Source organism: Pogona vitticeps, chromosome 5, assembly GCF_051106095.1.
Source record: "Pogona vitticeps strain Pit_001003342236 chromosome 5, PviZW2.1, whole genome shotgun sequence".
Taxonomy (NCBI): domain Eukaryota; kingdom Metazoa; phylum Chordata; class Lepidosauria; order Squamata; family Agamidae; genus Pogona; species Pogona vitticeps.
This window is the reverse complement of record NC_135787.1, coordinates 191,645,232-191,658,352: the sequence shown is the minus strand read 5'-3', so window position 1 is coordinate 191,658,352 and position 13,121 is coordinate 191,645,232. Positions and strand designations below refer to the sequence as shown.

At 45.8% G+C, this 13,121-nt stretch overlaps 1 protein-coding gene across 1 annotated transcript in view; it reads left to right on the top strand.

The window, feature by feature from the left end:
* Positions 1-13,121, top strand: part of PLXNA4 (plexin A4) — a 635,072-nt gene that overhangs the window by 482,540 nt on the left and 139,411 nt on the right. Inside the window, exon 10 of the mRNA XM_073002484.2 lies at positions 11,485-11,685. Coding sequence (XP_072858585.2) covers positions 11,485-11,685 — 201 coding nt within the window. The remainder of the gene's footprint in view (positions 1-11,484; positions 11,686-13,121) is intronic.

Here is a 13,121-nt window from a genome sequence, read left to right as displayed (position 1 = left end):
GGGAGCAAAAAAAGAGAACTAATAAGAGGAGCTGACTTTTTCTACTATTTCCAGAGATTCAACCCCTCCTATACCCTATATTGCCGGCACAAGATAGCGCACCAAGGCGAGCCCGGTTTGAATTGATGGGATAAAGGATTACGTCTCTTTTTCTCTGTGTCTGTGTTTCATTTGCTGTGTGAGATGAACAGTATCTTGTTCAGAGCCTTGAAAGGGATTTTGGCTTTGTGTAGGAAGGAACGAAGCTGGGTGGCGCGGCGGGAGGAAGGGGGGTAAGAGGTGGGATGGAAGGCGGTAAGTAGAGAATAAAGGCTTGGAATGTGAAAAAAGGAGCAACTCCAGATAACAAATCTGTTAGGTCCCAGGCTTAAAAGGTACTTAATCATCTAATTACATTGAAGGGGTTTTTCATCTCTCCACGCTTGGCTGTTTTCAGGTGCCACTGCGTTTTCCCCCTCAAAGGAGCCTGAAAAGGGGGTTTCGTTTGCCGCCAGAAAAAGAAGGAAAGAAAAAGTGGGGGGCGGGAGGAGAGCGAAACTTGTGCGCTACAAGTATCTCATGCCAATTCATTCATAGTTCAGGCCGCATAAAAGAACCTCAGCTTCAGATATTAATACATCTCCAGGTTTGGCAAATCTCACAAACTCTATTCCTGGGAACAGCTGGTGCATGTTCGCAGACCTTCAAGAGCCCCTTCAGGTTCAAATGTACTGATTTCCTTTGTCCCCGGCGTTCCCCGAAAGCTACCACTTCAAGAGGGAGGTTTGCCAGCCTGCTCGAGTTGTAAGACGCATCTGCTGTTGGCATGGAGAAAAAGAGGGCTAGCGTGCCAGGGTGAGCAGCATGGAGGAAGGGGGCCATGTCCTGAGTCTTGAAACTGGAGGTTCATCTGGAGCATGAGCAGGGCTGAGCAACCTCCGTGGATGAATCCTGGCCTCCTCAGGATCCCATCCCAACTATCTGGGGATGCCCCACATTGCTGCACGTGCCCCCTTCAAATGACACTGTTGGTTGCTGGCTTCCCAGGCTTTATACATTCCCCTCTCCCTGCTCTAAATATTGAAATTAGAAAGGGGCATGAATGAAAAAAATATGAATCGCCAAACTCATTCAAAAATCACTTAATTCGCTGATTCATATTCGTATGAATCAAAAGCCTGATGAATCCATGAATTTTTAGTGATTTTTTGATTCATCGATTCATTTGGCTATAAAAGCCTCCCTCTGCTAAAAAAGAGAAAGATTTGTATTTTAGTGTACACATGAGCTTTTGTGCCTGCACGGAATACTGTATCAGGGAGTGAATTTCTTTGCTCCTCTGCCAAAGGTCTTTTTTATTCTGCAGTAGATGTGGAAATGATTCATTGCAATCAATTCTGCATATGTAAATGCTCATCCACTTTTTAAAAAATTCCTACTATCTGATACAGCACTATACCAGAGAGCAGAAATAAAATAAAATAAAAAATATAAAAAGCCGTCATGTGGCTTGTTGCTCGTCCCTTCATCCGCCCAATAACTCCCTTACTTGCCCACTTGCTCGCTCACCCACACAATCCCTCTTCCACCCCATCACTTGCTCACCTGGTTACCCCACTCATCCGTCTGCCAAATTACTCTTCTGCCCTCAACCACTCCCTCCCACCAGCCCTGTTGCCCCTTTGCCCACCTGGTGGCCCCCTTGCCTGCCCGATAACCTCCTCACCCCCCTTTCTCGCTCGCCCACCTCCCCACCTGATTGTTCTTCCACCCCAATACTTGCCCCCTTGGCTCATCTGCTTGGCCGGCTACCTCATCACCTTTCTGCTTCCAATCTCTCTCCCTGCCCTTGCAAGCCATGCTTCCACTCCACCGGTTGCTGAGACCCAGTTGCCTGCCCGGTTGCCCCCACTTGCTCTCTTGCCCACCCACCTGATTGGTCGTCCGCTCTGATAGTTCTTCCCACTGCGCACCCAGTCACCCCTTTGCTCCCTCCTTTGCTTGCCCCCTCTCCTGCATGCTCCCCCCTCACTCACTTGCCCACGTGGTCGCCCTTCTCCCCTCCCTTGGCTGATCACTCCTTCACCCACCCAGTCACCCTTGCAAAGCGGCAGTTCATGCCCATATCTAGTTGCAAACCATACATTACAGAATCACACTAAAATCACACTGTTTTGTCACACTAAAAATCAAGGAAAGATTACAGCAGCTTCAAGATGTAGCAAACAGAAAACACATTTTAAAAGAATGACCATATTGGCCACTAACCTAGTGGTATTTGTAGAAAGTTTGCCTAGTTGGCTAGAGTTAATTGTGGCTAATTGAGGAGGGCTCACCCCAGACAAGTGACTGGGCATGCTCCCCATCAATTAGCTGCAATTAACCACAGCAAGTTCATAAACCTTATACAAACACCTGTAGGGTTTTGGCTATTAAAATATGAGAAGAAGAACATTGATGTGGAAGAGGAGGAGTAGATATTCAGGGTACCATAATTTGACAGCAGCTGCTAAGGAATAAAATGGTCACACTCAAAGTTAAGGGAAGAATCGGATAAAAAGCACAAATAGGCAACATACTAAAATACGTTTTGTTAATTCCAGTCACTTATTAGACCTTATTTTTCTAGCACCATCAAAAGGTTTTCAGACTGCTCTGTGTTTGCCCTTCTGCAAGAAGAAGAAGAAGAAATAAATTAGATGAATAACTTGGGATAGATTCCAATATTGGGGTGATCGACTCATTTCGGACATTTCTGCAGAAGGAGCAAAATCTCAGTATGACCTAAGGATCAGGATTCTTGGGGTTCTTACCTAAGGCAGACAGGATCCCAATAAAGAGAGTGGATTTCTGCAGCTTCTCCTCACAGGTACCTCTCCCACTGGCACGAAAAATAAACAAAGGAAATAAAAGGGGTTTTATGGAATGGAATCCCTGACAGGACCCTTAACTAGGATGGAGGATCTCAGAGCCTTCAATAGGCCAACTACTCAATTATTCCGTTGTTATCTCCAGACGTTTACACTTTCCATAAATTCCCCTGGCAGCCCTCTGTTCCTCAGTTACTTTTTAAGGCCACGGGCATTTTCCTTCTCTCTTATTACTTTGGCTGTGCCAATAAACACGTACGTCATCCATCAAGATAATGGCACCATAAAGTTTTAGGAAATGTAGATAAAATATATGATGCGTTAAAAGATTCTTTGGCCAGTTGGAGTCTCTCCCCAGCTGCTCTGATTAAACCTGGGGGGTGCTGTAACTTTGAGGGTGGGTGAGGTGGGCACCCGTACAGGGGCAAGATTGGCAAAAAAAGATACAGATGATATTTACTGGGCTCCGAATCCTTTCGGTCTATCATTGACCTGATTCCACTTTACGACCTAATAAGATCGCTTTAGTTCCTCCCGTCTTCCTCTCCTTGTTTGGTGGCGCAAAATATAAATATAACTTTATGGCCAAGGGAATTAGTGGTGTAATAATGTAAACACACTAGGAACTGTAAATCAGCTGCCGTGGGCAATGAATGGCAGTCTTATTATTGCTTCGGTTTGACTCGGTACATTACTTTCATTCTTTCTCTGCTCCTTTAAAAAAAAAGAACAAGGAAAAGAAGAAGACAGCCCTTATGTTATTCGGGGTGAAGTGCTGTTAATCAATATACATGGTGGTCGGTTTTTTTCTAGTGTAGGGTTGTATCTCAGCTTGAAATTTGGCAATAAGAGAGAGCAGGAAGAAGAGCAAAAGAGGAATACCATAAAATCGTAGAACACAACCGTACCACCATGGAGTTGGAAGGGGCCCCTAAGCCCATCAAGTCCAACCCCTTGCTCAAGGCAGGAATACAAGTCAAAGCAAATCTTGACAGAGGGTTGTCCAATTTTCTCTTGATTGTCTCCAGCGTTGGAGCTCTCCCCACCTCCTGAGGTCATGGGATCCATTGTCATACTGCTCTAACAGTTAAGACATTCTTCTTGACATTCATTCGAAATCAGGCTTCTTGTAGTTTTTTGGACCCATTATTGTGTGTCCTGCAGTCTGGGATGATTGAGAACGGATTCTGCCTCTCCTCTGCCTTTCAAGTATTTGAAAGGTGATTGTGACCAATGTCCATGTCACCCCTGTCACTCATAGCTGAAGCTCATTTGCATGAGCCTATGAGAGGACTGGAGGGGTGGGGTCATTCAGTCAGTGAGTGAGTGAGAGAGAAGGAGAGTGGGAGGTGTGAAGGAGAGAGGTTGAAGAGTAAAGAGAGATAGATAGTCAGAGAAATAGAGAGAACTGATAGTAATAAAGATAATCTGGTTAAAGTAAATACCGTATTTTTTGCTCCATAAGATGCACTTCCCCCCCCCAAAAAAAGTGTGTGGGGGAAGTCTGTGTGTCTTATGGAGCGAAACTGGCGATGTCGCCCCCACTGGCCCCGTGGGGGGTGGGGGGAGCCTCACAAGGGTCCTGGAACAGACCCTAGGACCCTTTGGAGGATCATCCTGCCCCCCCGCAAAGCCAGAGGAATACCATAAAATCGTAGAACACAACCGTACCACCATGGAGTTGGAAGGGGCCCCTAAGCCCATCAAGTCCAACCCCTTGCTCAAGGCAGGAATACAAGTCAAAGCAAATCTTGACAGAGGGTTGTCCAATTTTCTCTTGATTGTCTCCAGCGTTGGAGCTCTCCCCACCTCCTGAGGTCATGGGATCCATTGTCATACTGCTCTAACAGTTAAGACATTCTTCTTGACATTCATTCGAAATCAGGCTTCTTGTAGTTTTTTGGACCCATTATTGTGTGTCCTGCAGTCTGGGATGATTGAGAACGGATTCTGCCTCTCCTCTGCCTTTCAAGTATTTGAAAGGTGATTGTGACCAATGTCCATGTCACCCCTGTCACTCATAGCTGAAGCTCATTTGCATGAGCCTATGAGAGGACTGGAGGGGTGGGGTCATTCAGTCAGTGAGTGAGTGAGAGAGAAGGAGAGTGGGAGGTGTGAAGGAGAGAGGTTGAAGAGTAAAGAGAGATAGATAGTCAGAGAAATAGAGAGAACTGATAGTAATAAAGATAATCTGGTTAAAGTAAATACCGTATTTTTTGCTCCATAAGATGCACTTCCCCCCCCAAAAAAAAGTGTGTGGGGGAAGTCTGTGTGTCTTATGGAGCGAAACTGGCGATGTCGCCCCCACTGGCCCCGTGGGGGGTGGGGGGAGCCTCACAAGGGTCCTGGAACAGACCCTAGGACCCTTTGGAGGATCATCCTGCCCCCCCGCAAAGCCAGAGGGGGCGAAATCACCACGTTCTGGGACTCTTTTGAGGCTTGGGAAGCTTTAGAAGAGTCCCTGAAGGTGGCAATTTTGCCCCTTCTGGCCCCCGGGGGGCAGGGTGAGCCTCCAAAGGGTCCTAGGGTATGTTCCATAAGACGGACCTCTCCATAAGGCTCACCAAATTTTTAGGAGAAGAAAACAGATTATTATTTTCCTGTTTTCTTCTCCTAAAAATTTGGTGCGTCTTATGGAGAGGTACGTCTTATGGAGCAAAAATAAATAAAGCAAATGGTGATTGAGTGTGTAACAAAATATACGAGGTTTCAATGATTTTGATTCAATACAATGAGTAAAGAACATCTGTGATTCAGATTCGACCTAATATCTTTTAATAAACAAGTTCTGTTGGCAGCAAGTGTCTGATTAAAGTCTTTTGCAGTGTGGATAGGGGAAATCCACTGGGGGCAGCGAAGGAAAGAGAGAACGTTGCCAGACTGAACCCTGGGTTTGGGGGAAACAAGCAGGGGGCACTGGGTGAACGTCGCAGTGATATCCTATCTCCCCTCAGTCTTCCTTTCGCAGATAGGCCCAGTTCTTTCAGTCTTTCCTCACCAGGCTTGGTTTCCAGTCCCCTGATCCTCCTGGCTGCCCTCCTTGAACTAGATCAAGCTGTGCCACGTTTTTGGAGAAAGAAGCCACTGCCTGTTGAATCTATGGCAAATATAATGGACAGTATCCTAAATTGGGCCATAGTCTGTGCTATTTCAAGTGTTATTTTACTGGGGCACCACACGAAGACTCAGTGCATTGCTGTGCTTTCCTGGGTGTTCAGGCAAGAAGAGAAATATCAGGACAAGCAGTGCTGCAGGAGTAGATCGGCTGCACTTATTTGTTTAATTAATTAATCAATCAATCAATCAATCAATCAATCAATCAATCAATCAATTGATCTAGTAATTAATTAATTAAGTAAGTATTTAATTAATTGATGGATTTAAATACCACTCATCTGGCAGCCAAGGCCATTCTGGGTGGTTTACAAAAACAAATAACAAAACAACAACAGAGTAACAAAATAGCAAATAGTGACATTAATACAGAGGGGTGAAAATTTTAAAAAAAATCATAAAGTGAAGTGAGGATAACATTATAATGCAATAAATACCATTAAACACATAGAGGAAAATAAAAACATGGAGCATGGCAGTACGATAGAAGTTATATGTTCGGACACTATTGTATCAGAGTGTAGTTTATTCAAGTTTGTCTAAATAGCCAGGTTTTCAGTAGTTTTTTGATGGTGCTCAGTGAAGGGTCCAGGCGAACTTCCAGTGGAAGAGAGTTCCATAATTGTGGCTGCACCGCTGAGGAGGCCCGATTTCTAGTGGTTGTTTTTCGGGCCTCTCTCGGGGTCCGAACACTCAGCTGCCCTGCCTGCGACGATCTTAGAGGTTGGGCAGACCTAACTGGAAGGAGGCGCTCAGCCAGATATCGAGGTCCTGAAACGTTTAAGGCCTTATAGGTTTAGTACCATCACCTTGAAACTAGTACGGAGGCGGACAGGTAGCCAGTGGAAGGCAGCCAAGGGTGGGGGAGATACTTTGTTTTTTCCTAACCCCACCCAGAAGTCTGGCCCCTGCGTTCTGGACCCGTTGCCATCTCCGTAGCGGTCCCAAGGGCAGAACCACATAGAATGCACCCATTCCCAACCACTGGCTCCAGGATTGGCTGGTGAGAACATGGAAGTGGATGTGTGTATGATGCTTCCAGTGGTCTGATGGGCCCAAGTGCATGCCTGCACCACCTCCCTCATTAATCACCTCCTCTCTTTCCTGGTTTCTTTTGGCATCCCAATGTTTGGCCCATCATGCCATTGGAGTAGAACACCATCATCGTGACTCACGGGACTTCTTGTTGTCCCAACCATAGCAGCAACCTTGTGAAGCCTGGGGGAAAATCCCCTCCTAACTCTTTATTTGCCCCACCTGTGGCACCCGAAGGGCCTCCTCTATCCCATGACAAGGGTCCCTCCTCCCGTGTCCTCCAGTTTTGGCCCTGTCATTGCTGGAAATGGGATGTGTTGGCCCAGCCACCCTTAGTCTGATCCTGTTTAACCCTCAAGAAGGGCAAATTGTTAACCCCACCCAACTTTGTCATGACTCCACTTATGTGCAGAATGGCAGTCTAAAGAAGACTTTCTCCTGTATAGGCAGGGGTGCTGCCTGTACAGCTCAAATTCCTAAAAAAAACAAGGTTCCTGGTTTTGTGAGAATCTTCATGTGTAGAAGAAGTTCTGTTTAAGCTGTTCCTCTTCAGATGTGGAGAGGCAGTGTGAAGAGAGGGAGGCCAATTTGATTTCACCCCCAGGTCCCCTGTATACTCGGTTAGCTAACAGCTGAATAAGATATATTCCACTTCACACATTTAAAAAAGATAAACATTTAATTTAAAAAAGATAAATGTTTAACTGTATCTTTGCCCATACAGTCCAGTTCAACTGGTTGTAATTCGCATTATTTATACGTGACTGAGGTTGAGGGGAGGAAGGGATTTCTTATGGTTAACTGACTTATGCCAAGTTCTAGCAGCCTAGAGATTTGAACCCAGGACGCAGATGGCGAGACCTTTGTCGCTCAGTTCTCTCCCACTTCCCGAGAAACAGCCTTTTGAAATTTCAATTAGGAAGTCCATTAGGTCAATCAGATAAAGTCACACATTGTAAGGAGGATTTCACATTTTTATGGCCTTCGCCTCTTCAATTATCTATAATGAACTTCTTAACAGAGTCTCAAACCTTTTTATATGCTAACTAATCCTTTATTGGGGCTGCGGAGGTGGCCTGTCATTAATGAATTTGAAACAAGTATGATCAGGAAGGTTATGGGCCAGGCAAAGAAACAGGGAGGTGGGGATGGGGACTGGAAGCCAGGACTCTGAATATATGTGACTTTCACCCAGAGCTTCTACATGTTCCTTTTTTGGAGTGCGGTTCACAAAATTCCCCACCAACTAGTCCAAAACATGAAATTTCCCAGCTCTGCGTTAGTCCTTTTCATTCCGAATCCTGGTCGGTTCCTCAGTGCATGGAGAGAGTCTAAGGGTGAAGGAAACTTCTCCTCTTTGGAAGGTCGCCTTCCCAGAAACTAGAAATTGTGACAGGGACATCCGCCCAGGTCGTGAATATTAATGTGCTCCCTGCATGGGCCAATGAGAGTGCTGGAGAGGCGGAGTCACAGGATATAAGAGTCTCCCAAGGAAGAGGGGAGATTAGATCGGAGATTGGGGATGAGAGATTGGTAGTTTTATTTTTGAGGATTGGTGGTTTTGGAGTTTGGGGTGGAGAGAGAGAGCAGTTTGGCGGTTTGAGAGTGGATGAAGAGGGCTGTTTTGTTAAGAGTTAATGACACGGATTATACTTTCGTCACCCGTAACAATAAACAACTTCTATTTGGTTCTTTTAAAATGACACATTGCCTGGACCTCTGTGATTAATAATAAGTCATGTTGATGTCATCAACTGGTGGCAGCGGTACAACACGTTAGCTTGTGCCCTTCCATTGGTGAAACAACCATGGGACAGGTGGTAACATGATAGTAAACCTGGGAAGGATGACGTTAGCTCACTTTCCTATCTGCGAGATGGCCTACCTGGATTCTTCATGATGGAACAGGGCTTTGCCTTCTGCTCTCTCTTGTTGCAACCCTAATAGGGCTTTCAAGGTAAGCGAGACATTTAAGGATCTTTTTTTTTAAATTTCACACACACACCCCTCCATGAGTTTCCATGCCCAGTGAGGATTTGAACCCACGCCTCCTGAGTCGTCGTCCATCCATCACTCTGCCCACTAATGCCACACTAGGTATTTCAGCGTGGATAGCAAAATATACCCTGTGGACTGGAACAGTTGGACTAAATATGGCACTGCATCCATCTGTCATGAGAAGGTTTTGAAATGTGCCAACTTCTCTACCACAAATGCTGTGTGTATATTTGAATTCTGCCTAAATATGGTATTCCATGTTTCTGAGAAGGTTTCCAGGTTTCTGAGAAGGTTTGCTGTACATGCTGAAACTCCTTTTGTTTTCAGCATGTATAGCAAAACCAAAACAAACAAACAAACAAACCACCACCACCACCACCACCAACAACAACAACAACAACAACAACAACAACAATGGAAAGGCTTGTGGCCTCTTAAAGACCAACAGGTTTATTCCAGAGTGAGCTTTTGTGGAATTACAGCTCACCTTCTCAGAAACATGGAATATGATATTTAGGCAGAATTCAAATATATATATATATATACACACACACAGCATTCATGGTTGGTGCTAACTGGGGCTTTTCAAATAACCCTGGCTCAGTAAGGATCAATCAAAGTGCTAATTACAGAGGCTTCCTGCTAACTGTTAAATGATGGTGTTGAGATGCTGCTGTGTCAAGGAGAAGAATTCTTTAGTTAAAGATTTCCTAAAGAGTTGGGCGAGTGTTAATATATAGGCCAATATCCTATGACTGGTCTCAATTGGAGAGTAGACCCACTGAATCAATTGCTAAATGGCAAGTCAACATTTGTGTAGATCCTGTGGAGTTCATTGGTTTTATTCTAATGGGGACCAGCAGTAGGATATAGGCCAGAATCTTTGGTCCTTATGTAATCCTGTTGTCCTAGATAGGAATCTGTGGATGTAGCCCATTTCATCTGGCTCTGCTTTCCTGGGGTGGGGACTTGGAACAATGACAACAACTAATTACTTTTAAAAATAACTTGCCAAGCTGTGATCTTGGAAGCTGGAAAAAGAGACACAAAGGGAACAGAATATTTTTTGGGGCTCTTCGAAGAGCCCGAAAAACCCACAACAGCCATCTTCCAAGTCAATTTTTTTTAAAAAAAATGCACCTTATACTACATGAGTTCTGCGGTATCGTTCTGAACCCATAGGACTGATTGATTGATTTGTTTGTTTGTTTATTAGATTTTTACCCCGCCCCTCTAGACCATATCTACACTGGATTCCCAGTGTGCTGAAGGTTAACAGTAAAGTTAGGATCATTTTGATGTGACTTTTATTTCCTGAACCCAGTGTGAATTCCAGGATTCACACACACACAAACACAATCAGAGAACAACAGTTGTACTTCCTGGCATCACAATTCACTGGAAAACGCTCCAGGACAATTTTTATTTTTATTTTTACTGAAAGTATCCTAGTAGCAAAAAGTAATTAATTTGTTCGGACCATTTTTTTCCCATCTCTTTTCAAACATTTTTTTTTCCTGTAAAACATGAACAAGTTGACCTTGCGATGCTTATCATTTTGTCTTTATGTGACAAAATCATCAAATTGCCAGCCTTGTGCATTTGGATCTATGTGGATTTTAGAACAAAATGTATCTCAGAGACCAGAGGTCCCATCTGGGTGGGAGAGAATTGAGTGGGTCAAGAAATCCGTGACTATCGATTTGGAGGTGCTTTGTATAATCATTCAAAATCTTCTAACATTCCCAATGTGGGAAGCACATTTTGGAGTAGCACAGGGCGTGATCCCATGCCACCTGGAGGGAGGCATGGAGAAGAGCACAAAGTGTAACTTCTGGCTGCCTTTTGAGACAAAGCAACTGGACAACAGAGCAAAGGACAGGAAAACATGTTGCTTAGATAACACCTCATAGTGCTTAAAGCAATCTCTGGGTGATGGTTGTGGGGTTTTCGGGCTCTTTGGCCGTGTTCTGAAGGTTGTTCTTCCTATCGTTTCACCAGTCTCTGTGGCCGGCATCTTCAGAGGACTGGAGTAGCACTCTGTGCTCTGGTGTAGTTGGCTTGGGAGTTGAGTATTTATAGCTGTGGGATCAGCTTTTGTCCTTTTCAGGAGATGGGTGATTAGGGTGATCAGAGTGGTTTTGTTGTGATTGTATTGTTGTGACAAGGAGGAGAGATTATCTGTCACTGTGATTGATGGTCTTTTGTGTGCAGCTGGTCTTTTGTGTGTAGCGATCACCAGTCCTCGTGGCAGGCCACACATTGCCTACCTGAGCCCATTGGGATCGAACTTCGGCCATCAGCAGAGTCTTGACTGCACTACAGCAGTTTAACCATGGCACCACGAGACTCCAGAGCAGGGGCGGCTTTTGAACATCTCAGCTGAGCAACCTGTGACTCCTTTGGGCCTCAGTATTCATTAACGGGACAGGATGGTGTCTTTCTTCCCCCCACCCCGTATCCCATCACCCACTGCCCTTTTCTGCAGGACTGCCCCCAGCTGCTTCAAGTCAACAAGATCTTGGTGCCCGTGGAGGTGATCAAGCCCATCACGCTGAAGGCCAAGAACTTGCCCCAGCCACAGTCGGGCCAGCGAGGGTACGAGTGCATCATCAACATCCAGGGCAACGAGAAGAGGGTGCCGGCCTTGCGGTTCAACAGCTCCAGCGTCCAGTGCCAGAACACTTCAGTGAGTAAGAGTCCGGTGGCTGTGGGCGGTGGAAGGAGATGACGGGAACGGTGTGTGTGTGTGTGTGTGTGTGTGTGTGTGTGTGTGTGTGTGTGTGTGTGTGTGTGTGTGTGTGTGTGTGTGTGTGTGTAGCCCTGGCCCTCCTCTCTTCATCCCACAGGCTGCAGGAAGCATCATGCGCTCTGCAAAGCTCCTGCCTTCCTTGCGATACATTCTTTCTCGTCAGTGTGTGAGTCCTCACAGAACACCTTTTAGTGTGGTTGTAAACGATGTGGCATATTCAGTGCTCTGGGTCATAGTTTTTCTGGTTTTCCTTCTGTACCAGAACACAATTCTTCCCCTCAAGTTGGAAGGAGCCTACGAGGCCATCCAGTCCAACCCCCTGCTCAGGGCAGGAACACAATTAAAGCATATCTGCTGGGTGATAATCCGAGTTTTTCTTGAATGCCTCCAGTGTTGGAGTGCTCATCCACTCCTGAGGTAACTGGTTCCACTGTCGTACTGCTCTGACAGTTAGGAAGTTTTTTCCTGATATTCAACCAAAATCTGGTTTCTTTTAACTTGAGCCCATTGTTGTGTGTCCTGCACTCTGGGATGATCAAGAACAGATCCTGCCCCTCCTCTGTAGGACAGCCTTTCAAGTCTTTGAAAAGTGGTATCATATCACCCCTCAGCTTTCTTTTCTCAAGGCTAAACATGCCCAGTTCTTTCAGCCTTTCCTCATAAGGCTTGGTTTCCAGCCCCCTGATCCTCCTTGTTGCCCTCCTGTTCTTCTGGGGGGGGGGGCGCCCTGGGAGTGTGTGCAGCTGTCCCAAGGCCACCTAGGCTGGCTCTTCTCCCGAGAGGCCCAGTGGGGGAATCGAACCCCCAACCTTTGGCTCCGCACCCAGAGACCTAAACCATGGAGCTGTCCAGCCAGCTCAAGTAACCCATGTGCCTTCTCTGGTCTTTGGGTGGTTTGTTCTGTTTGTAGTCATGAGAAAACCCGGGCTTGTCTGATTTCAGAAGCTACAGTGCCAGGGGTAAGGGAACACCAGGGGATGTCAGGCTGCACATTGAGAGGGCTGTATGCGGGCGTTCCCAGGTTCACTTCTCACCAACTCTTGGTAGGAACCGGAGAAACACAATTCTTCTTGAAACGTAGGTGCTGGCTTACTAGCCCCCCTTGGCATCTTCTCTGACGTTGTACACGGAAGCTCTTTCTGGATAAAAACCTGATTCCGGTTGCCCCCTCCCTCCCTGCCACTCAGCTGTGTCTTCGTCCTCAAGAAAGGACTCGGCTGAAAGGTTTTAATTTAATTTGCAAACTTGTTTTTCCTTCTCCTTCACAAGCCATGTCGCTCTCCAGACAGGCAGGAAGCTGGGGGCCTCCCATCATTTCGTGGCTCCCTGACAATGAATACTAATTCAAAACATTATTCTTATTTTTTTTTTAA